Source organism: Muntiacus reevesi, chromosome 2 (assembly GCF_963930625.1).
Source record: "Muntiacus reevesi chromosome 2, mMunRee1.1, whole genome shotgun sequence".
NCBI lineage: Eukaryota > Metazoa > Chordata > Mammalia > Artiodactyla > Cervidae > Muntiacus > Muntiacus reevesi.
This window is the reverse complement of record NC_089250.1, coordinates 171960087-171985449: the sequence shown is the minus strand read 5'-3', so window position 1 is coordinate 171985449 and position 25363 is coordinate 171960087. Positions and strand designations below refer to the sequence as shown.

At 57.3% G+C, this 25363-nt stretch overlaps 1 protein-coding gene across 14 annotated transcripts in view; it reads right to left on the bottom strand.

Annotated features, from left to right (window-relative positions):
- JAKMIP3 (Janus kinase and microtubule interacting protein 3) overlaps positions 1 to 25363 on the bottom strand; it is an 88001-nt gene that overhangs the window by 31634 nt on the left and 31004 nt on the right. For 6 of the 14 annotated variants that reach the window (XM_065923568.1, XM_065923572.1, XM_065923570.1 and 3 more), the window contains exons 2-8: positions 18367 to 18578; positions 17321 to 17818; positions 3994 to 4209; positions 2542 to 2661; positions 1877 to 2023; positions 1514 to 1645; positions 384 to 419 (exon numbers count right to left, since the gene is read on the bottom strand). In XM_065923568.1, coding sequence (XP_065779640.1) covers positions 384 to 419; positions 1514 to 1645; positions 1877 to 2023; positions 2542 to 2661; positions 3994 to 4209; positions 17321 to 17818; positions 18367 to 18501 — 1284 coding nt within the window. In that variant the 5' untranslated portion in view covers positions 18502 to 18578. The remainder of the gene's footprint in view (positions 1 to 383; positions 420 to 1513; positions 1646 to 1876; positions 2024 to 2541; positions 2662 to 3993; positions 4210 to 17320; positions 17819 to 18366; positions 18579 to 25363) is intronic. The other 8 variants (XM_065923575.1, XM_065923576.1, XM_065923578.1 and 5 more) reach the window with 3 other exon arrangements.

Genomic DNA, 25363 nt, shown 5'->3' with positions numbered 1-25363 from the left:
GCTGTAGGCGGGACGCTGAGGGCAGGGGGAGGGGCTGTAGGAGGGACGCTGAGGGAGTGGGTGGGGCTGTAGGAGGGACGCTGAGGGAGTGGGCGGGGCTGTGGGAGGGACGCTGAGGGAGCGGGAGGGGCTGTAGGAGGGACGCTGAGGGAGTGGGCGGGGCTGTAGGCGGGACGCTGAGGGCAGGGGGAGGGGCTGTAGGAGGGACGGTGAGGGAGTGGGCGGGGCTGTAGGAGGGACGCTGAGGGAGTGGGCGGGGCTGTGGGAGGGACGGTGAGGGAGTGGGCGGGGCTGTAGGAGGGACGCTGAGGGAGTGGGCGGGGCTTTAGGAGGGACAGTGAGGAAACTGGAGGGGATGTAGGAGGGACGCTGAGGGCACTTACTAACACGCTCTTCACGTAGCCAGCGGTCTCCAGGGTCTGGAAGAGAGGAGGCGCCTTGGAGACAGGGGGACAGACCTTGCCCGCGCAAGCCCCCAGGGTCCCGCCGGCCCCGTCTCTCCGCTTCCCTATGCAGATTCCCATGGCTCTCCTCAGACCCTTCCCTAAGAGGGCGGGCCTTCCCTGGGCTTGGTCCTTCCTCACTAGGCCGACGCCCCAAGGGGGAGAGCCGGCAGAGGCAACGGTGGGGGTGCATTCGTAACCAGGGTGGTTTCGTTTTCCTCTTCCCCTCATGCATTCCTATTATTGAGGGGATGGACAGTCACTGGCCATTGAAGGGACCAGAGCACTGACCTCAGGCCCCGTCGGAAGGCTGGGTGGCCAGAGCCAATCCTGACCACCGGGTGGGAAGTGACAGAGAGCGCTGCCACTGTCCTCTCCTCAGCAGCCCCCTCCCTGCCACCACCAAGGGCACAGAACAACCCAGGCAGCTGGTTCTGAACTGGTCTGACCTTGGAGTCGGTCTGGGTCCCACAGAGGGCTAGGAGATGCCCTAATGAGGGTAACTGGTCTGAGGAAGGACTATTGGAAAAGCTGTGCTGGAGTGGGGGATGCAGCAAAGGGGGACATAGATGGAGGTTGGGTCCCCAGAAAGACATGCCCACACCCCATCCCCAGACCTGGGGCTGTGGCCTTGTTTGGCAATGGGGTCTATGTGGCCAGGTTATGGATCTTGAGAGGAGACCATCCTGGGTGGGGGTGGGTGGTGCCCAGAGAAAGGCGGTGGAGGGGGGGGGGTGTGTCGGGAGGATGGCTGAGACCAAAGGGACGTGACTGGTGGCCATCAGAAGCTTCCTGTCCTCCCCAGCACCCCTGGCGGGAGCCTGACCCTACCCCACCCTGACTCTGGATCCCGCCTTCAGCGCTGTGAGAGGCCCGGGGTGGACACAGGTGGTGTTGCTGCTCTGAGAGCCCCAGGCCTGAAGGTGAGGAAGGGGAGGGATTAGGATGGGCAGGAGCCAACCCCTGGGGAGAGACTCTGCCCGTGTCCTGGGTGCAGGGGGCCCTGTGGGCTGCAGAGTGGGGTGGGTCCGGGAGCGGGGCCAGCGGGCAGGGTAGCACCCAGCAGTTACCTTGGAGAGCTCGTCTATGAGATGCTGCTGCTCAACAATCTGCAACTTCAGGAAGTCCACCTCCCGCTCGTCCTGACTCTGATCCAGGTCGTTCAAGGAACTGGGTCTCCGTATGATCCCTGCTCTCTGCCTCTGCAAACCAGACAGACCACACAACATGTGGAGTGAGGGGCCTGACCGCTGAAGGGCAGCTGGGGTCTCCTCACCCTGGCTGCCTATATCTCAGAAGCTCTGTCACTGGTCACCCCCAGGCCTCCCTGCCGGCAAGCTCCCAGCCCCACAGACGCCCGGGAGACCAAAGCCTTGATCTTGCTATCAGACCTCACGTAGGAGAGGCTAGTTACACGAGAGTGGGCTCCTTACCATCTCTATGTTCTCCTGGGTGACAAATTTTAACTTGTTTTCCATCCGACGTAAACTGTGGGACAGATCTTCATTCTTCCGAGTGAGGCGTTTGTTTTTGTCCAGCAATGGCTTGTACTGACTTTCAGCTTCCCTTACACGCTTTAACTGAAAGACGAGATTAATTATATATTACGATGTTTAAAAGCACCACAGAGAACCAGCAGCCTCCAAACAGAGTTGGTAAAGCAAGCAGAACAAGACTCGTGTTCTGTGGAGGACAGAGGTCTGGCGATGCACTCTGCTTGAAAGAGCTATGGGGAAACAGCCCAGTCCGTGAGCCTTCCGCCACCTGGGAGAGCTCATGTCCCAGCAGACAGGTCACTGGGGAATCTCTGTGGCCAGGAGGACTGACGGTGAGGGCGCCACTAGCAGGCAAGGTCCTCACACGTCTCAGATAACACACAGAACAGGGACACGTGCGCCAGCGACACAGGGCAGGGATCAGCCAACCAACGCCTCAGCCCGTATCTGGTCCCCTACCTGCTGTTGTTAATAAAGTTTTATTGGAAACACCCTGTCACCATCACTCTTCTTTTCCACAGGAAACTTTAGAAGTGGATACCCCAACTCCCCCTCCATGGCAGACACAGGCCCACAGAATTCAGAGGCCTGAGGCCACCCACCAGCTCGTTCCGTTCCTCCGACAGCAGGGCATTGCGGTCCTCGAGTTTCCGGATGATCGCACTCAGCTCCGCAATCTTAAGTTGGAAACGCCGAGCATCCTTTTCATCCAACTGCTGTTCCTAAAACAAAAATCAACTGCAAATAACTGTTCATAGAGAACAGACACAAAAACCATGGCAAGTCCCAACACACCACGGAAACCAAGGCACTTCTGTGTCATGATGGCCCATGATTCTAATGGCTGGGGGCACTGTGGGCTGCACGCTGGGGACAGAATGCAGGAGCAGACATGTTCAGAGTACGCAGATGTGGGGGCGAGGGCGTGTGGATGCAGATGCCGCAGGTGGGCGAGACGCTGAGAAAACCCAGAAGCCAGCACCATGCTTCATGTGGCCACTGCCGGCTGCAGCTTTAAAGGTTGGGGGGCTGCCCTGCACTGTAGCGGGGGGTCTCATTTTCCTCATATTATAATGTGAGCCCAGGAAATGATGTTCAGCTTAAGACTTTCCAAAGTGGGATTCCCAGGAAGAGTGGTCCCTCAAATTGAGTTTCTAAAAGGTCACTTTGGGAGCCACTGGAACTTACTTAAAAAAAAATCAATGAAAACATTTTGATCTGGCTTCAGAATCTCCGGAGTTAATGGGATCTGTCGGGTGCCAGAGCTGGTTTTAATCCAGTTAAGCCATTACATTAGAAGATTGTAAAATGTCATGCTCCATTCTTGAAAGATCATTGCCCTTGGGCTGGCTCGGCTCAAACGCAGCTCTGTCCTCAAAGCAAACAGACGCGAGTCCGGGAAGGACCAGGGGACGGTTCCTCATTCAGCAGGTGCAGGAGAGGCCGGGGGCCGACCCGGAAGGACCGTGTGGAGGGTCCGTGGAATATAGACCCCTTCCAGACTCCCGGGACCCCGCAGAGGGCTCTGAATGAGGAGCAGTGAGAGGAGATGGGTGGGGTCACAGCCCCACGTGGTCACGCAGCCTGAGGCATGGACAGTGGTGTGCTCACAAGGAAAGCGGGTGCCGGGCAGCTGGTCACGAGCACAGAAACCACGGCAGGAGGGTCAGCACCAGCGGAGGACAAAGCCTGCGTGCGGTGATGGAGCTGCTGGGCCACCTCCCCCAGCAGCAAGGGAGGGCCCCTTAGCCACCTGGGGCTGGCGGCGGAGGCAGCACAACTGGAAGCCTGGAGCTCGAGACCCACAGGGGGGACCAGGGGAGGGCCAGGCCAGTGCTGCGCTGCGGCAGCAAGGAGGGAAGAGAGAGACGTCTCCGGGCCCTCTCAGCCAAGCTGGAGAAGCCGAGGGTCCCCCTGGCCTGTGGGCTGCCGACACGGGCAGAGTCCCCAAGGCTTGGACTCGGGACTCCCCAGGGAGCTGCCCATGGGACCACGAGCCGCGTGCTGGGCAGTCTGGGCTCTGGGTCGGCCGGGCGAGCGTGGGAGGTGCTTACAGGGCTTCCCGAGTGGTCTGAGGCGTCTCCTGCACTGCTTGCATGAGGAAGCTCCCGCCTGGGGCTGCCCGGGTGCCGGTCGGTCTCTTTGACCTGGGACAGCTGCTCGTCTAGAGCCTCTTTTTGGAGCTGGAGTCTCTGAGCATGCCCGGCTTGAACCCCTAACTCTCTCTCCAGCACGAAGACTGCTCTGTCTTTAAATTTTATCTCCTCCATCTACAAGCAGAACAGAACACAATCACACACGCAGGCAGGTAAGATGCAGTTACCATAGAGACAGGCAGAGTGACATGAGCACAAGTGTCAGGAGGGACCCCCACTGAGCAGCCCTGCCAGCCTCTCGGGCTCTGAGACCTGAAGCAAGGCCTGGACTGAGCCGCGTGTCCCACGTCCAGGCTGCTCACGACTCCCTGGCTCCGACCAGGCGGGGCTGGCTGAGGCCTCCTTCCTGGACACCGTATACCCCTGCCCAATCTCCCGGGCTCCTGGTAGGACTCCCCTCTCCCAGCTGGCCTGCAGGGGCTAATTGGTCAGTGGGGTCCACAGAGGCCACCTCTATGTCCTGCCTTCTGCTGAGTACTGGGAGGAGCAGATCCGCCCCGGGTTCCCCATACCCCGTCAACAGGATGAGCAAGGATCGTGTTAAAACAGGCAACTGTGGATGTGGAGGAAGAGGAGGTGTGGGCCCCAAAGCCCTCGTGGCCTCTGTGTCTCTGCTCTGTGGACGCCCAGCCCGGGAAGGCTGGATGGTGCATGGGGCCAATACATGCGGCCTCCTGCACCGGCCTCTCCTGGCTCCGAGGTGTGGACGGAAGGCAGGGTTCTGTCCGACTACAGGCAGAGCCACATTTTTAATTCAGCTTCCTCTAAGCTAAGCCTTGGGTTGGGGGGTGGCCCCTGAGCCAGCAGGATCCAGACTGGCAGGGGATGGGGTGCCTGGGGCGTCGGGTGGTGGTTGGGGGGGTCCGCAACCCCTTCCATTCTCCCTAACGTGCTCAAGCTCCTGACAGCATCTGGCCCTTCCAGACACAGCTGCCCCTGCCTCCAGGCCCCTCCCGGAGGCCACAGAGCCGTCCTTGAGCGAAGGGCAGGCTGGCACCCTGGAGGAGGAGCAGGCAGAACGGCCCCCATGCCACCCATTCTTGAGAGACAGATGCTGGTGCTGCGGATGTCCAAACAGCACCAGATTCACAAGAGGACTCGATTTAAGACACATTCCACACAGCAGAGCAGGACAGGCTGTGCTGCCGCTTTGCTTGCTGAGCAGGGTTTGAATAAGTTAATAAATCAGCCATCTGCTGAAGTCAGCTTGGAACAAAGAGTCGCCATGTCTAATTAGCCCAGATCACAGAATTCACAGCCAAGCGGTGCGCTGAGCAGAAGAAAGGAAACCGTCAGCTGCTAAACCCCCATTGCCCGGAGCACAGGGTAGAGTGTAGAGGGGAAGCCCGGTCAGTCAGCAGAAACCAGCAGGCTGGTGACAACGTGACCCCGTTAATATGGGGCCGGCCTCACATTTAGCCCCTTGCCCAGACACCTTGGAAACGTCTCTGTTCCTTCGTCAGGAAGCATGAAAACAAGGGTCTCCACGCACAGTCCCTCTCAAATCAGTGATTTCAGCAGATGGTTTAGACCAGAAAGATGACTTCCAGGAGAAGTCATCACATGCACCACATAACGTGGTCAGGTCAGCCATGGAGCTCCATGATCCACCCACCACGGGAATGTGCACTGGCTTCCCCCAAGGGTGAGGCTGGATCTCTGAGGATGGAAATACCTCTGAGATCAGTGTCCACAGGGGCCTCGTGCTCAGCGCCTCAGGGTGCCCGAATGCCGAGGCTCTCACCCGGGGGCATGCTCCTGCATCTCGCGTTCCTGCTGTTTAGACTCAGAGGCCTGTCTGTGGAGGAGGCACGGGTGCACAGCAGGGCTGGACAGCTGAGGAGGGACACGCTTTGCCACATGAGGCCCCCATCTCACTCTGGGGGCAGCTTCCAGCTCGGGGTGCAGATTCAAACCCAGGTAACGGGACGGCTAGGGAAGGCCCAGCGGGCAGCCCCGCCTCTGGGGGCTGCAACCCTGCACACGTGGCCCCCTTCCTGCAGGTCTTCCTGCTGCGCCCAGTCGGGGCCGTGGGGTCCTGGAGGGCAGGGCTGCAGAAAGCGGGGGTCACGCCCGGTCCCTGCCTGTGTCGCCACCCACAACGACGTCCACACCCAGTGGATCCCGCCCTCCCCGGAGCCCAGGACGGGGCTTCCAAAGCTGACATGGAGTCGATCAGGACAAGTCAGTGGGTCCCGGCCACCTGCCCTCACCTGGACCACAGCAGCGGCTTCCAGGTGGCCTCCCATGTCCACTCGTGCTCCCACCCCCGGCCTTGAAACACAGCCAGAGAATCAGATCTCACCACTCCCCTGCGTCCCCGGGTACCAAGAGCAAGATTCAGAGTCCTTGCTTCCACAGGGGCTGCCGGGCTCCCCCAGCCCCACTCCCTGTTGCATGGGTATGAAAACCGGGGGGGGGGGCCTGGGACGATGGGTCCTGAGAAAAGGGGTGCAGCAGGACGCTGAGGCAGGAGCACCGCCCTTGCCGGGGGGAGAGGCGCCCTTCTCAGACCATCACTGCACCCCCAGCACAGAGCAGGCTCAGGGCGGGTGCAGAGAGCCGCGGGGGACCCTGGGACCCACTCTTACCAGCACCAGGTGTCCGTGAAGCGCATTGACTTGGTCTAACCACCGCCCCCCGAGCTGAGGCCGCCTCCAGCTCCTACGCCCCACGACGCCCATCGGGGATCACCATCAAGCCCAGCGCGGCATCCCCCACCTGGGGACCATCCCTCCCCGGCTCCGGAAAGATGAGCACACACCTGCCCCGGGAGGACCGCTCCCCAGAGAGCGAACAAACTGCAGAGTGTGAGGCGGTGCCTGGTTTTTTGCCTGTCCTTCTTGGGTTTGTAGAATTTTTAGTAGCCATCTGAGATGATATCTTAGTGACTGCCTGACAGACATCCCCTCCTGATTCTAGGACGACACAGCTCGAGGGTACCCGAAGCTGCTCCTGAGCTGAGAGTCCCCCCATCCACGCCCGCAGCAGGCAGCCTGGCCTCACAGCGAGTCACCAGCAAGGTGCAGGTGGGACGTAGGGCCCGGGACTGAGCTCAGCGGACAGGTCAGAGCAGACAGCTGCCTCCCTTCCACTTTGACAGGAGCCAGCCCCACCCTGGACCGAGCTCTCCAGGGACACTGTGCAGCTGTCTGGGGCTGCCTGAGGGTCCAGATCCCACTTCTGTAAAGTCCAGGGAGCCGGGCGGCAGTCATGGGGTCTGCGAGAACAGCGGGCCTGGCCTCACCTGGGATGTCACCTCCTAAGGTCCCCTAGGCACTCGGATGTGAGCCCCAGGGAGAAGCCCCAGCAAGTCCCTTCTGCAGGAGGGGCCAGCTTGCAGCCCAAGGGGCCTCCCGGGTTCTGTCTGGGTGTGCCGGCCGGCTACCTGTCCCCACCCTCCATGCAGCTTCAGTCTGAGACCTCCGTGCCCTGACCTCCGGCCAGCACCCAGCGTCCTAGGGTCAAAACAGGGACCTAATTGTCCACAGCTGGCCTGGCTCCGCCCAGTCATCCCCCTCCTGCTCAGACCTGGCCCTGTGGGGGCTCAGCCTCAACCTCACCAGGGCCAGCCCACTGTCTGCTGGTTCTGTGGCGTGGCCACAGATGACCACAGCCTCCCCCTCGGACCCTGTGAGCTGCACCCTGGAGACCCCAAACAGGCCAGAACCCCAGGGCGAGGGCCAGAGGGGCTCGGACGAGCAGGAGGGACCCAGCCGGAAACGCCAGCCTCACTGGCCACACTGCTGCCTGAGAGCCTCCTGCCTTTGGCCACTTGGGGGTTGTCACGTTCTTTGCAAAGTGGCCGCTGCATGCTGAGGTCCGCTCTCTCTGGCCCCCTCCCTGCCAGGCCAGCTGCTGGCACGGCCGTCCGGGCGGGCTCCCTGCCCCTCGTGCAGGAATTCAGCCCGGGTCTGCTACCTACAGCTCCCCGGGCAGAGTTCCTCTGCTCGGGGTGCCGGCCACACGAGGACACGGAGGCCCGGGCCTCCCTTCACGCTCCTCGGCTTTCCGGTCAGGTGGCCCGCGGCCACCACGCTCCGTCCTTGGGCTGGGCCACAGCAGGGCCCCGGGCTCCCCCTTACTTGGCTGCAGCCCTGCGTGAGCACTGGCCGCTGCACGGCTGTTCCCGGCCTGCAAGCGCCGTCACACGACGGGTTCTGAGTCCAGCGCTGGCAGGTGCCAGGGACGGGGAGCAGGGGACCGTGCATCCCACAGGCCAGTGCTCCATGGAGCACCAGTTGACCCCTGACCTCCCAGAGCCATGGGCCCTCCTCCCAGGCCCAGGGAAATCGTCCCCACCCCCCGGGAGTGCCCGTGCCATAGCCCTGGAAATAGCAACGCTTGGCTTGATGGTTGTAAGGAACTGCGATTATCAAACATTGTCCAAGGTGGTCACAGCCGGATCTCTGCACAGGTGTCCCTGAGACCCCCGATGCTGTCGGCACGGTCACCCCCAGTGAGGACTCGGTGGTGCTCACTGCATGGCCGCCGTCCGCGGCTCTGGGTCCATGTCCCTCCTGTGGCCCTAAGCCCCCTGACCCCTGCTGGCCCCGCAGGTGGCTCGGGGCGGGGCCCTGCCCCTGCGCAGCCCCCAGCCCACTCCCCCTCCAGGCCAGGCCTGACCCAGGCTGGCCTCCCGACCACGTTCTCCACCTGCCACTTCCGCCCCCACTCCCCCCCTTTCCAGTTCTGCCTTCTCTGAAAGTTCCCTGGAGCTCCCATTGCAGCCAAGACCGCCCCCTCTCCCCGGAGTCACTCCAGATGTGTTCACACGGTGGGGCCGCGTGTCCACCTGAATTCACAGCCAGGGCCAGGGCCGGGGCCACCAGCAGGAGCCCGAACAGAAGGCTGAGTAGGTGCTGGGCCTCCATCGGCTGAGAGGAGGGGGCCTCGTGGCGGCAGCACCGCAACGAAGAAAGGGCCCTGGTGGGGAGGCTTGGGCCAGGCCAGGGCTCACGGGAGGCGGGAGCTGGTGCTCACTCTGACCCCAGTTCTCGGAGCTCCTCCTGTCTGCTGGGCCTGCGGCTGAGACTTCACGTGTGTTTTTCATTATTTGCTGACATAGCACAACAGAGCACTGATTCATGTGATACACAAGGAAGCTGTTAGTAGATTCTGAGGGTTCTCATCACGAGGAAAACTCTTTTACAGTTTTCTTTTCGTTTTTTCCTTTTTGTTGTCTCTCCATGAGCTGATGGATGCTAACTGGTTCTTGTTCTTCTGTCACTGTCACTTTCTACTCTTTGTGACCCCATGAACGGCAGCACGCCAGGCCTCTCTATCCTCCACTATCTCCCGGAGCTTGCTCAAACCCATGTCCATTGAGTCGGTGATGCCATCCAACCATCTCATCCTCTGTCGTCCCCTTCTCCTCCTGCCCCCAATCCTTCCCAGCAACAGGGTCTTTTCCAATGAGTCAGTTCTTCGCATCAGGTGGCCAAAGTATTGGAGTTTCAGCTTCAGCATCAGTCCTTCCAATGAATATTCAGGACTGATTTCCTTTAGGATGGACTGGTTGGATCTCCTTGCAGTCCAAGGGCCTCTCAAGAGTCTTCTCCAACACCACAGTTCAAAATCATTAATTATTCAGCACTCAGCTTTCCTTATGGTCCAACTTTCACATCCATACATGACTACTGGAAAAACCATAGCTTTGACTGGACAGACTTTTGGTTGGCAAAATGATGTCTCTGCTTTTTAATATGCTTTCTAGGTTGGTCCTAGTTCTTCTTCCAAGGAGCAAGCGCCTTTTAATTTCATGGCTTCAGTCACCATCCACAGTGATTTTGGAGCCCAAGAAAATAAAATCAATTACTTCACTTTTCCCCATCTATTTGCCATGAAGTGATGGGACCAGAGGCCATAATTTTAGTTTTTTGAATGTTGAGTTTTAAGCCAGTTTTTTCACTCTCCTCTTTAACCCTCATCAAGAGGCTCTTTAGTTCCTCTTCACTTTCTTCCCTTAGAGTGGTGTCATCTGCATATCTGAGGTTGTTAATATTTCTCCCAGCAATTTTGATTCCAGCTTGTGATTCAGCCAGCCCAGCATTTTGCATGATGTGCTCTGCATACAAGTTAAATAAATAGGGTAACAATATATAGCTTTGTCATACTCTTTTCCCAATTTTGAACCAGTCTGTTGTTCCTTGTTCGGTTCTAACTGTTGCTTCTTGACCCACATACAGGTTTCTCGGGAGGCAGGTAAGGTGGTCTGGTATTTCCATCTCTAAGAATTTTCCACAGTTCGTTGTGATCCACACAGTCAAAGGCTTTAGCGTAGTCAATGAAGCAGAAGCAGATGCTTTTCTGGAATCCCTTTGCTTTCTTTTTGATCCAGTGAAGGTTGGCAGTTTGATCTCTGCTTCCTCTGCCTTTTTTAAACTCAGCTGGTCCATCTGGAAGTTCTTGGTCATGTACTGCTGAAGTCTAGCTTGGAGGATTTTGAGCATAACATTGCTAGCATGGGAAATGAGTTGTGCGGCAGTTTGAACATGCTTTGGCATCGCCCTTCTTTGGGATTGGAAAGAAGACTGACCTTTTCTAGTCCTGTGGCCACAGTGGAGTTTTCCCAATTTGCTGACATTGCGCAAAAACACAGCACTGATTAAATTGATATATATGAAACCCATTAACAGAGTAGATCTTAAGAGTTCTTATCACAAGGAAAAATGCTTTTTAGTTTTCTTCTGCGTTTTCTTCTTGTAGTCTCCAGTGAGCTGATGGACACTAACGAAACTCATGGCGGGAGTCACTTCACACACAGGTAAGCCAGACCACCATGCTGCATAGTTTACACCTGCACAGTGATGTGAGGTAACCATCAATTACACCCCAGGGAAACTGGAAAGGTTGCCTTGTGTATTCTGTAACAGGACTGGGCTTGGGAACAGTGGCTGCGGTGGACGGAGGCGGGGCTGGGGACGCGGGGTCCTGAGGCCCGTCTGGGCAGCGCCTCATGGACCGGCCTCCAACAGCGACGTCTGGCGGAGGGGGCGGAAGTGCAGCGGGTGGACCGTGACCTACAGCCTCTCCCCTGCCCACTGGACTAAGAGGGACGCGGAGCTGCGGGCCTCCAGGCAGGGGTGGGGGTCTCAGGGACGAAACACCAGTCCTCTTGCTGTCAGGCAGGCGTGTCATCAACGATACACATATAATATGCGTGTGTGTGTGTGTGTGTGTGTGCGTGTGCGTGTGTGTGCGCGCGCGCTTAGTAACTCAGTTGTATCCAACTCTTCTGTGACCCCATGGATTGTTGCCTGCCAGGCTCCTCCATCCATGGGATTTTCCAGGCAGGAATACTGGGGTGGGCTGCCATTTCCTTCCCCAGAGGATCTTCCCGACCCAGGGATCGAACCTGGGTCTCCTGTACTGGCAGGTGGGTTCTTTACCATCTGAGGAAGCTCATATGTGTACGTGTGCATGTCCTTGTGTGTGAAACACATACATATATGCATATACACACATGTACATGAAACTAAACGAGATTCCCCAAAAGGATTACAGATTCTAGAGGGAATAACTGCAAAAGACTCTAAAATAAGCAAAACACAAAATTGGTTCCTTTTCTAGGAGTGCTGGAGCCTTGGAGAGCTGTCTGACTCCACAGAGGTGCGTGCCTTTGTCTGTGACTAGGCCATCCTGTGACTCTGTGGAGACAGGTGTTTACCTGGAGAAAACTGTTAGCAAAGCAAACACTTCCTCCTGTTCAGTTCAGTTCAGTTGCTCAGTCGTGTCTGACTCTTTGCGACCCCATGGACTGCAGCACCCCCAGGCCTCCCTGTCCATCACCAACTCCCAGAGTTTACTCAAACTCATTTCCATCGAGTAGGTGATGCCATCCAGCCATCTCATCCTCTGTAGTCCCCTTCTCCTGTCTTCAATCTTTCCCAGCATCAGGTTCTTTTCAAATGAGTCAGCTCTTCACATCAGGTGGCCGAAGCATTGGAGTTTCAGCTTCAGCATCAGTCCTTCCAATGAATATTCAGGACTGATTTCCTTTAGGATGGACTGGTTGGATCTCCTTGCTATCCAAGGGCCTCTCAAGAATCTTCTCCAACACCACAGGTCAAAAGCATCAATTCTTTGGCTCTCAGCTTTCTTTATGGTCCAGTTCTCACATCCATACATGACTACTGGAAAAACCATAGCTTTGACTAGACAGACTTTTTTGTTGGCAAAGTGATGTCTCTGCTTTTTAATACACTATGTTTATCATAGCTCTTCTTCCAAGGAGCAAGCACCTTTTAATTTCATGGCTGCAGTCACCATCTGCAGTGATTTTGGAGCCCCCCAAAAATATAAAGTCTGACACTGTTTCCACTGTCTCCCCATCTATTTCCCATGAGGTGATGGGACCAGATGCCATGATCTTAGTTTTCTGAATGTTGAGCTTTAAGCCAACATTTTCACTCTCCTCTTTCACTTTCATCAAGAGACTTTTTAGTTCCTCTTCACTTTCTGCCATAAGGGTGGTGTCATCTGCATATCTGAGGTTATTGATATTTCTCCCGACAATCTTAATTCCAGCTTGTGCTTCTTCCGGGCCAGCATTTCTCATGATGTACTCCGCATATAAGTTAAATAAGCAGGGTGACAATATACATCCTTGACATACTCCTCTTCCTATTTGGAACCGGTCTGTTGTTCCATGTCCAGTTATAACTGTTGCTTCCTGACCTGCATGCAGGTTTCTCAAGAGGGAGGCCAGGTGGTCTGGTATTCCCATCTCTTTCAGAATTTTCCACAGTTTGTTGTGATCCACACAGTCAAAGGCTATGGCATAGTCACTAAAGCAGAAATAGATTTTTTTGAAACTCTCTTGCTTTTTCAATGATCCAGAGGATGTTTGTGGCCTTGCAAAGGATCTTTGCCAGGTAGGGAACAGAAATCAATTCAAATCAAATCCTTGTTCGAATCAGTTGTAACATTTACTTGTTTCTCGTTAGTCACTGATTTAAATAAAAATTTTGACATATATTCAGTACATATTTTTACAACCATCATGATCACACCCTGTGTTAAAACTTGTCCTCTAACAATTAGCTACGATCCCAATAAAAATTTCCACTTTTTTTAGGAAAAATGATTCTGAGGTTTCCATGGAAGCCTGAAGGGCTGAGTCTTCAAGAAGAACACAGTGGGAGGACTCGCTACTCAGAAATTCAGCTGATGATAGGACTGGAGTCATTCCTATAAAATAGGCTTGAGATGGGGCAAATGATGAAAAAACACCCTCTCACTTAAGAATACTTAATGCATGGCAGAGGACTGGGGGGCAAATGGTCTTTTTAAGAGTTTTTATGTGACTTTCCTGACTGTCCAGTGGTTAAAACTCAGGGCTTCCACTGTAGGGGACATGGGTTTGATCCTAGATTGGGGGTTAGTGGGTGGGAAGTAAGATTCTGCATGCCATGCTCCATGGCCAAAAAAAATTTAAAAAGAGTTGCTAGAACAACTATATGTCCATTTGGAAAAAAATATAACTGGGTCTCTGCCTTACATATCTCACACACACAGTCATACACACACACTCACACACACACACACACACACACACACACACACGCTACAGTGGGCAAAGACCTGTGCATGAAAGATGAAACTATAAACTTTTTAAAACATAAATCCCCATGCTTCATAATAAAAGGATTTCTTAAACAAGACACAATAAGCCTCAACCCTAAAGGAAAAGCCTAGTAAATGAGACTACTCCAGAATCTAAGCCTCCAGCTCACAGAGGTATCATCACTGTGGATACAAAAAGCCAGCCACAGAGCCGGGGAGATACTTACTTGCATTTTAATGTAAATGTAATGTAATGTCCCTGCCTGCAGAGCAGCCTTCTGGGGTTCTCGCAGGCCCTGCGTTTACTCTTCGTGTTAATTTGGGGAGAAGTGTCCCCACCTAATGATCCTGGTCCTCCAGCCCAGGGACAGGGAACACCTCTCCACTCGGCTCCTCTTCAGTTCCTCCCAACTGTGCTGGGCACCCATATTTTCAGTGTACAAGTCTTGCACGCCTTTTGTTAAACTTATTGCCACGTCTTTTATTGTATTTTTCATGCCATTACGAGCAGAATTTTTTAAATTTTCATTTTGGACTGTCTGTTGCTTGTGTTTAAAATATGACTGAGTTTTGCATGTAGGGTCTGTACTTTGAAACCTTGCTGAGCTCATTCAATAGTTCATTTGGGGGAATTCCTTAGAGTTCTCTACCTACAAAGTCACGTCACCCACAGAAGTTTTATTTCTTCCTTTCCAATCTGATGTCTTTAATTTCTTTCTTTTGCCTTAGTATCCTGACTTGAATTCCTCAGTTAGGAAAGACAAAAAAAAAAAGAAAAAAGGGTGAAAGGAAAAATGTCCTCAAGAAAATGGCAGAATCTCTTCCAGTTTACCTTAAGGTAAAGCCCTTGTCACTCAAGGAAACCCTCCAACGTGAGAGAGAGCAGCTGGGATGAAACAAGGCAAAAGAGGCTCTGAAGCACATAGATGATGAAAGGAGCAGAGACAAATGCAAGTGTTATATTTCTTACATAGGAAATATAAGTATAATACTATTCTCAGGGAAATAAGATGATGTTACATCTATGAGTAAGAGGGGAATGGCCAAACTTTCAGAGAACAAACATTTGGAGGATGATCTTATGAAGGCAGAAGCAAAAATATTAAGCAGAAGAGTTAGATGAGAAAGTCAAGGGAATTTCCTTGAAAGCAGAACAAAACTCCAAGACTGGAGAGAAAATTAAGAGAATCAGAGTATCAGGTCCAAGTCTCAACATCTGGCTGATGGGGCTCTAGAAGGAAGAGAGGGAGAGAGGGGGAGGAAACAGCAGAAGAAAGCCTTCCAGAGCCGAGACACGCGTTTCCGGTTAGAAGGCTCCTGGCTGCCTGCTGAGCTGGGGAACCAGTACTTGCACTGCAGGCACATCCGCCTAAACTTTCAGTGAAGCTCCGGGCGCAGGGACAGTATCTGTAACTTCTGGGGAAGGATGCGGGAGGACCAGGAATCAGAATATCGAATAGTTTCTTAGAGCAACACGCAGAGTCAGGAGACGGGGCCGAAATCCCTTCAAACTCTAATAAAGGTTTTCCAACCTCCAATACCACATTGAGTTACAACATCCACTGCGAGTGAGGTTAGAGTAAAAACTCCACGCGCACAAACACACTTCCCTCCTTCTGTCTCCAGGAAGCGATTAGAGAATGTACGTTCCCCCAGATGAGAAACATTCATCCAGAAGGAGGAAGGTAAGGGAGGGGGCTAACACAGGAGAGGAGGGTTTGCCGGATGGTGACAAAGGGAATTCGGGATTCGGGCGGCTTTAGGAAAGCAGTCCGTCCAGGGTGGACGTGAAGAGTAAGTGCTCCAGGAAGGATGTCTCAGAACACAGAAATGGGCAGAATGCTTAATGCTTCTACTGTACTGACAGCGGATTCCTTCCTCCGGAAATTCAGGGGTGTCGCAAAGAGTGACTGAAGCAACTTAGCACCCATTCGCTTCAAAATTAAGCAAATGAGAAAGGAATTTGAAGGAAAATAAAAGCGTGTACGAGGGAGGGAATTCACTGTGGCCACGGTGGGCCTCCTGTGAGCGTTCACAGAGCACCTGTGACATGAATAGCAGACGCTCACTTCAGCCCAGGCAGGGCAGCAAGCGCGGCCCGACAGCCTCCTCCCTGGCCGCTGCCCCACCTTCCGGGCCCTGGGAACCAGAGCAGGAGCAGGGCCCGGGGATTGGGCGTCTGGGCATCTGCTCCCTCAGCTCCTCAACTGGGCCGAGTGCCCCCAGAGCCACCCTCTCGTCCGAGGCCCTCGCCCACAGGGGCGGCGCCTGCCCTGACCCCTTCCCTGGGGCCACAGCCAGGCCCCACCAGCGCCACTGGGGCCCTGCAAGGCTGCCCGCCCTGTCTGCGGCGTGCTGCGTGTCCTGCTGAGACCTGGCCAGTGGGACTTGGGGGGCAGGGGGCTAATGGGGAAGCAAAGGAAGAGCTAAACCTGAGAAATCAAGAAGGAGAGGTGCAGGCACATTCCTGAGGACTGGGAAGAAAACTCAGAAGAATCAGTTAGGAGACTGCAAGTGGGTCCCTCTGGGAAGCCCAGGTCAAGGTTGAGGACTTCGGTCGGTTCTGTCGTGGCCCTGTGGTTAAGGAAATCAGGCCATGAGCCTCCATGATGAACAGCGGCCTATCGAGGTGATGGAGAGGGTGTGGATTTGGGCAGTGGGTGCTGACCTGGTGCCAACACACGGCCCAGGGATGGATGCTGAGTTCAAAGGGGGAGCATGGAACAGGGGACATTCCGGAAAAGGGGAGGGGGCCACCCAAGGTGGGGGTGTCTGGGCCCCGCACACAGCGTGACAGAGCTGTGCTTGTTCACAGCCCCCAGCTCCTATCTGGGCCCTGTGTCTAGAGCAACTGCAACATGGTGGTGTTTGGAACACAGAAGCCCAGGAGGCTGGGAGGGGTGGCCTGGGTGCGTGGCCGTGCTGGAAGAAAGCTGGCTGCATCCCCCAAGGGGCATCCAGGGGTCCCCAGCGTGGCCAGCTGCAAAGCCAGCTGCGTCCTGATGAAGCAGCTGGCAAGGGTGTCGGGCTCATTCCCCCCAGTGACCGAGGAGGTCCAGGCTCCAAGGAATGAGGAGAATCGGGCGGAACCCCCCACAACCTCTGAGCTTCTGGAAGCCTCTCCTCCCAGGGGCACGGGAGCGTCAGGCAGCTGCTCTGGCGAGCCAGGGGATGCAGAGGTCCTGACCTGCGGAGAGCCACGCCTTCCCAGACTGCACAGTTCGGGAACGCTGGCGTGGCCCGGCCGAGACCCTTGCCTGCAGGCCTCTGGTCTCCCCTCTCTGGGTCCAGCGAGCTCACAGGCTGCAGACCCTCCTGGTTATGGAGCGGAGCTCATGTCATCCAACCGGCCCCTGCATGCCTTGAGCTTAACCTGGGGCTGCAAGACGGGGGGCCTTTCATAAACCCTTTTTGGGGGACGGGGAAGGCCCCCTCGTGGGCGTCTCGTTCTGACCAAGCTAGGAAGGAAAGCTGCGTGGCGTGGAGCGGGGGGGGGGACCCGGGGGCCCGGGGGGACCCGCCCGAGAGCAAAGCCCAAGCGCTGCCCGGCCACGCCCGGCTCCATGTGGCCCTCCCCCGGCCCCTCCCCCTCTCCAGCCCCGGCCCCGCCCCGCCCCCTCCCCGCGCCCCCGCCCCCGCCCCCGCCGCGCGCACGTACCAGCCGGCGGATCTCGCGCTCGCACTCCTTCTTGATGCGGGAGATCTCCTCCTGGTGCAGGTGGTACACGCTCCTAATCTCCGCGGCCTTGATCTTGTCGGCGCGGATGACCAGGGTCAGCGCCTCCTCCACCTGCCTCTTGGCGCCCTTCAGTTCCGAGATCTCCTGCTGCATCTTCACCTTCTCCACCTCGAAACCCTTCTTGGCCTCCTCCTTGGCCTCGGACAGCAGCACGGTGCGCGCCCGGTCCGGGCCGCCGTCACGCACGGCGTGCAGCAGCGCCTGCAGCCGCTGGTTCTCGCTGTCCTTGGTCCGGATGACGCGCAGCAGCTCGGCCTCGTGCTGGCGCAGCAGCGCCTCCCGCAGCGCCTGGAGCTCCTTCATCTTCTCCTCGTGGAGCTTGGTCCTCAGCTCGGTGAGCAGGACGGCGCTCTTGTGCTGCTCGTGCTCCCGCGCCTGCCTGAGTTCCTGGTTCTTCTCCCTCTCCACCCGGCCGACCTGCGGCACAGCGAGACACGGTCGGCCCGCAGCCACACTCTGCGGCGGCGGACACTCGAGCGCGGCGTTCGGAAAGGCTGCGTGTTCTTGCAGAGAGGGGAGCTACCGTCTATTAGGGAAAGTCTCGTTAAAACACGGGTTGAAAACAGAGTCAAGCCTCGTGGGTGGCACCCAGCAGGCGCCAACCCTGGAAGCAAGAGGGCAGACGCACGGGTGTCCGGAAACCTGCGTGCTCAAAGGCTGAAACCAGCACCTCTCAAACGAATCCGCCAAGGAGGGGGCACGGCCGTGGGGGGCAGGGGGTGGGGGCTCCTGCCCTCCGGACGGCTTCAGCCCAAACGACGGAAGTCTCAATTACCTTCTAGGACACTCTCAGCAAAAGAAGAAATCAACGCAGGCGGGGTGGGGGCTGGGTGGGGCGGGGCGGAGCTGGGCGGGGGCGGGGCGGGGGCGGGAGCGGGGCGGAGCTGGGCGGAGGCGGGGCGGGGTGGGGGCGGGAGCGGGGCGGAGCTGGGTGGGGGCGGGGCGGGGCGGGGCGGGGCGCCCACCTTGCTCTTCTCCTGCTGCAGCTCGATCTGGATCTCTGTGAGCTTGGCCCGCAGGTCCTCGTTGGCGGCCTGCAGCGCGGCGAGGACCTCCGCCCTGTCCCCCTTGCTCCGGCCGCCTGCGCCCTTTTTGGACATGGTGAGGGTGGCCCGAGGGGCAGCCGCGCGTCTGGGCCGATCGCTTGCCTGCGGCCCGTCTACATCTTCTCACTCACCTGATGGAAAGCACACTGTGAGCTGATTGCACGGGGCCTGGGGGGCCCAGCAGCAGGGTGGGCGGGGATACCTTGCGGGCCCGAGCCTGCGGCCGGACTGTGCAGCGCGCCACAGACCGCGGGGGCCGCCTGCCCTCCGCTCGACCCCCGATGGCCCATCGCAGGGGCCGCCTGCCCTCTGCTGGCACCCCGATGGGCCTCCTCTCTAGGGAAGCACATTTGCCCCGCCTCTCGGGTAACGGGCGATCAGTACATGTTTATTCTTGGCCCCTTTGGAGTAAGACTCCGGGGCCAAAGTTAGGGCCCAGCTTCTCACAGGCGTGTGGCAGACGGGTGGCAGGAGTGGGCTTGAAACACGAGCTTCTCTGACACTAACGGAGTGGCGGCCGGGACACCTGCGGCCCATGAACCAGCTCGGAAGGGGTCGCAGCCTCAGCCCAGGAGACCCAGCCGACTCGGCGGGCGCGCGGGCACTCTGGACCCCTCGAGCACCAGGCCCCGCCCTGGCGTGTTCACCCGTCACCCAGCCTGGATGCCTGAACCCGCTGGCCCAGGCCTGGGGCCGCCCCCACTCCCCCGTGTCCCAGCGCCCAGCACCCAATGTGAGACTGGGAGCGTTCACTAGCTTTGCCTGGATTAAAAGGCGGAGGGGTTCCAGGTCCTGCCCCCCTTGTTGCCTGGGCCCCCCGTGCCAGTCTCCTCGCCTGCACAGAGACACCAAAGAGTCCCCAGGGCCTCCAGGCTGTGCTTAGACACCCGCCTGGTGCACTGCTGAGGCCCTTCCAGGCCAGGCCTGGGAGCCCTGCAGGACCATGGGTTCCTACTGGCCTGGAGCTCCGGGTGGGGGACTTGGCCTTCTGTGAGCAGGGACCTGGCCGCACGCTTGCCCTGCAGCGTCCTCAGGTCCAGCGTCTCCTGGACCAAGACCCAGCTGCCTGGCCACCATCCCTAGGACCCCTGTGACCATCTCTGGTCTGTTCTCTGCAGTAGCCTTCAAGCAACAGCAACCAGACCACCTCCCCGGCCCCAGAAACCCCCGCAGCCATGTGTCCGCCTCAGATCACAGGGAATTCCGAGCCCCTGTGACACTCGCCGGCTGCCGTCCACCCCAGCGAGCACTTCCTCAATGTTTTCTGAAAACTGTAGTGTAATGTTTTACTTATTTTAAAATGAAACTCCGCAGGCCTTTCCTGGACAGAGAGGCAGCCTCACCGGCCATCTGAGAGGAGAGGAAGGGCAGGGTGAGCTGAGGGAGAGGTCCAGGCGGTGCCCACACTGGACAGCAGCCGTCCCCCCACACACAGCCAGCCGGGCCCACCCAGCCGCTGGCTCGTCCAAACACAGTCTGCCCGCATTTCCTCCCACAGGCTCACACGGACAGCATGGTTCAGGCTGCCTGGGGCCCCTGCCTGCCGCCTGGACCCCGGGGCGCTGAGCAGCCTCTACCCAGGCCCTGGCGTCCCGGCACCAAGAGCTTTCGTTCGATGCAGTAACAGGCCTCGAGCCCCTGCCGGGCAGCTCCCTAAAGGCGAGATCCTACCTTTCTCCAGCATGCATTTGGGCACAAACAATAAGTGTGCTGACGTCACTATTTATGGAAATGAGTGTGGACAGACCAACTCTCCCCAGAGCCCGCTGGGAGCGTGCGGGGTGTCCCACCCGCCCACACCCGGGGCAGGGACTCCAGGGCCCTGCCTGCCCCCGGGGTGTGCCCTCAGGGGCGCTTGACGGGAGGATTCCCGGGGAGCAGCTTGGGGGGTCTCCCCTTCCCCACGACTTGCATTGAGCGCATGCACATTGAGCCTTTGGCTGGAGCACCGCCCCCGGCTCCCCGGCTCCGCCCACATCCAAGGAGACGGAGCCCACGCCAGTGAAACGGAGGCTGCGAGTGCCCCGGGCCCCGGGGCCCCGGGGCCCCTGGCCCATGTCACGTGCTCCTCTGCACCCTTGGCCTGGCGCACACACACCCACACCCGGTGAAGTGCCAGCTGCCGCGGTCGCCTCGTCTCCCGGACGCTGTCACCCTCCCACGTCCTTCCTGTCACCCGGGAGATGGACGGGGCGGGTGGAGGGCAGACAGAGGCCTTGGGAGCGCGAGGTCTCACTGGGCACCGCGGAGCCTCCCCCTCGGGTATACCAGGGGCTCTGGGCCCCACGCGGCAACGTGGATGGTGCCCGGGGCTGTGGCGCACCCTCTGCAGAGCCCCGAGCTTGGCCAGTGGGACGCAGGTTTGAGCAGGACCCCGGGGCGCCTGCTGGACGGGGCCCTCCGGACCGCTCCCTGGGTGGCCCGAGTCAGTGCAGGGGCTGGAGCCAGCGGGGTCGGCCCCTCCGCTCTCCCTGAGGGTCTCCTGTGGTCGAGACCCTCCGGCCAGCCTCTGAAGCCCAAGCTGCCCACCCTGGACGGCCCCTCACGGATCCTGCAGGGACGGCAGGGCACAGAGCCCGGTGGTGAGTGGTCGGGGTGGAGGAGGGGCGCAGCAGCAGCTTGAGACCTGCGGTTCAGGGGCGCCCCGCCCCCCCACCTCCCCACCTCCCTGCCGCTTGCCCGCCCTCGGACCCGCTCTCCCAGCACACACCCCTTCCTAGCTTGACCCCCTCTGGCTGGCCTCACTAAGGGCCCAGTGCAGGGCACACCCTCAGTCTCTGGGGAAGGCCCGGCCCCCTGGGAGCAGGGCTGGGTTGGAGGGGGCCTTGCCAGGTGCATGGAACTGTCCCTCCGTGTGGAGCCACCGCCCACACCGTCTGAACCTCAATGCAGAACAGACCCAGAGTCAGAGTCAAGACTCAGGGTGCCTGTTCATGAGGCTCGAGGCCAGGGGGTGGAGGTGCTGGTGGGAGGGGGCGGGGTGACTCTGACCGGGCCGTGGGGCGCGACCCGGAGGCAGCCCCGCGCTGAGGACGCAAGTGAGCACCTCGGTGCGTGGTTCCTGCGTGGTCAGAGCCTGCCTCGTGGTGCCGGCACCTAGATCATGACGTTGGATCAGATCCTCCGCAGCTGGCGTGTCCAGGAAGCCCAGGGTACGGGAGGAGGGCAGGCATCTTGCCAGGTCCTCTCACTCTCCCCGCTCCAGACCAGCACCCACAGGAGGCCCCGGCCAACCATGTGCACCCCGCTTTGGTTGGAAGTCCTTAAATGATCAGATCGATAGTGCAGTCTGCCCACCCCCATCTCAGGGTCTCCGTGAAAGTGAAGTCGCTGGGTGGTGTCCGACTCTTTGCATCCCCATGGACTATAGCCTACCAGGCTCTTCCATCCTTGGGATTTTCCAGGCAAGAATACTGGAGTGGGTTGCCATTTCCTTCTCCAGGAGATCTTCCCGACCCATGGAGTGAACCCGGGTCTCCCGCATTGTAGGCAGATGCTTTACCATCTGAGCCGCCAGGGAAGTCTCAGGGTCTCCGAGGAGGTAATAAATCAAGCAGAAGAGCACCCCTTGGGTCTCTCTGAGTGAGTTGTTTTGTGTTCGGAGGGTTTAAAACGAGACACAGCTCACGGCCCAGGGTGTGTTGGCACCGCGGTTCGGTCACCTTGGAGGCCGGTCTGTACACCTCGCCCCACCTCCATCCTGCGGGCCTCTGTCCAGCTTTCTCCGCGTGGAGACCGTGGGCTGGTGTGCCGCCCCCAGCGAGCAGGTAGAAGGAAACCGCCAACACACAGGCGTCACCAAGGTGATGCCCCAGCAAGGGGTGAGTGACCAGGGTCACAAAGAGGCTTCGACCTTGCAGAGCCGGTCACTTTGGCATGGATGCTCTCTGAGTTAAGAGGCTGACCCACAGCCAGCAAAGGCTGTGTTTGACGCTTCTGGTCTGGTCAGTTCTGTGCAAACCCAAGGCCATGACGGGGGCGGGGGGGATGCTCCCTGGGGTCATATCTCACAGGGACCCCCTAAGTGCAGGCCATCTGACAAACGCCCGGAGGAGGGGGAAGGTCCAGCCGTGACAGAGGTGGCCAGTCATGCAGGCTGTAGGCTGCGGGGAGCTCGGACCTGGGTGGCGGTGGTTCCAAGGCGCCTCCCCCCCCGTCCCCGACTTCAGACACGCTAGTTCTGGAGCACGATCTTTCAGCAAACTCACAGCACGGAGCATCTGCATCTGTCCTACCGGACAAGACCCGGAAGCTGTCAGGCTGGCGCACTCCTGCGGCAAGGCCCTCACTGGTAGCGGCAAGACTCTAGCTGCAAATCCAGTGAAAGGTGTGCGGAACGGGCTCGTCTGACTGCGCTCGCTGACTCGACCCTTAGAATAACATGCAGTGTTTTAGTGAGTCCCTGGAGAGAGATCAGAATTCTTGAGGGTTTGGGCGGTGACCTCTGTTTCTAACCATAGCGTTCTCAAAGTCACATGCGTGCTGATACTGCGCACACCCCGTCAGAAGCAGAGTTTGAAGAAAATGGGGTGGCGGCCTTTGACAGGAAGGAAGGGAGCTTTCAGTTCACTCCCGGGGTTCTGGCGAGAGCGGCCGTGGAGAGCGGGAGGAGCTGGGCACCGCCCGCCTGGCCGGGAGGGCAGGGCGGCACACAGCCGGGTGGTCCCCTTTCCCTGTCCGCCTGCCAGGCACATGACCTCCCAGAGGTTTCTAGAAGGTTGTTCTCAAGTCCCCAGAGCATGAGCCTCACCCAAGAAAGCCTATTAAGCAGGTCCAGGCTCTCCAGGAGGAAGAAGGCCCAGGGGTCCATCCAGCGGGTGGAGACACTGCTCCTGGTCATCAGCAGGGAGGGGCTCCAGCTCCGGGGGAGGAGCTCTGGGGAGGGAGTCCCCATCACCCCAAATGTCCCTGGTGGGGCCGGAGGTCACGGGAGAGGAAGAGCCAGACGGGGTTCCAGGTGGGCGACCACCGGCCCAGTGAGACAGTCAACCCACCTGAGCCCGAGAGCGGGGCTTCTCCAGTGTGGGACATCCCCCCACGGTGACCATCACACTGGACAGCGAAGGTCCTCTGATGGAGAAGACACCGTCCTTCTCACGACGCCCGAGGTTCTCATCCGCAAGACCTCTGCCCTGACTTCAACACACTCGTATTTTGATCCATCAAGTTGGCCGTGACTCATCACTCCTAGTCTACAGAACTGAATCTACCCCACCGTCCCTTCGTGCTGAAAGGAGACGTGTGTGATTCAGGCTGCAGCTCTGACTCGCCTGTGAGTGAGTTAAAGGCTGGGCTTTCCGAGAGGCGCTGTGACTTATTCCTGATAAACATCCAGACGAGTGTCGATTCGGATGCAGCCGTGTGAGCCGATACAGGGAGGGCCCGCGCACTCCTGTGCGGTTCCCACAGGGGAAGCATCCTGAGACACTAGGAATCGTTGACCAAGGCGCTGGCTTCCGGCACGTCAGCAAAGAGACCATCGTGTCTCCACCTTTATCCCTGCCTCAGCCCCCGGCAACCACAAATCTGCCGTCCATTTCTACAACCTTGTCATTTCAAGAATGTTACAGAAATGAAGTCATATAGCACAGGACCTTTTGGAATCAGCGTTCTTCACTCAACGTAATTCTGGAGCTCCATCCAAGTTGTGTGCGCAGAGTTCACATTCATTCGTGTTAACTGCTGTGGGTGTAATACTCACAGTGTGGAGACATTATCCCCTCACCCACTGAAGGACAGCTGGCTGGTTATTACAGATCGTGCTGCTATAAATGTTCATGTCCAGGTTGTTGTGTGAACCAAAGTCTTCGTTTCTCTGGCACAAATGCCTAGAAGTGCAATTCCGGTCAGACCCAATTGAACATGTAGTTATTTAAGAAATGGCAAACCGCTTTCAGAGAGGCTGAGCCCTGTGACCCGCCCACCACCAGCGCGTGAGGGATCCAGTTTCCCAGAATCCTCGCCAGCATTTAGAGTTGCTGCTTTTTTTTATTTTAGCCTTTCTGATAAATGGTATCTTATTGTGGTTTTATTTCTTTTAACCTACTTTTTAAACTGAAGTATAGTTGATTTACAATGTTGTGCTAATTTATGCTGTAAGCAAAGTGACTCAGTTTTATATATATATATTTTAAAATATATATATACATTCTTTTTCATCTTCTTTTCCATTATGGTTTATCAGAGGATATTGAATGTAGTTCACTGTGCCCTGGGCCTCATTATTTATCCATTCTACATGGAATAGTTTGCATTTGCTAATCCCAGACTCCCAGCCCGTCCCTCCTCTCTGCCCGCTTGGTAACGACCAGCTTTTTCTCGCTGTTTGAGAGTCTGTTTCTGTTTCTTAGATAAGTTCATTTACTCCATATTTTATATTGAGATAGAGATATCACATTGCTTTTTGTCTTTTTCTAACTTACTTCATTTACTATGATAATCTCTCAGTCCATCTGTTTGCTGCAAATGGCATGATTTCCTTCTGTTTTATGGTTGAGTAATATTCCATTGTATGTATGCACCACATCTTCTTTATCTGTTCATCTGCTGAGGGGCACTTAGGTAGATCCCACGTGTTGACTATTGTGAATAGTCCTGATATGAACACTGGGGTGCATGCGTCTTTTGGATTATAGTTTTGTCCAGATGTACGTCCAGGAGTGGGATTGTTGGATCATATGGTAATTCTATTTTTAGCTTTCTGATGAATCTCCACACTGTTTTCCATTGTGACTGCGCTAATTTACACCCCCCCGACAGTGTAGGAGGGTTGCCTTTTTTCCGCACTCTCTTTAGCATTTATTGTTTGTAGACTTTGATGAGGGCCATTCTCATCAGTGTGAGGTGATACCTCTTGCAGTTTTGATTTGCTTTTCTCTAATAATTAGTGATATTGAGCATCTTTTCATGTGCCTAT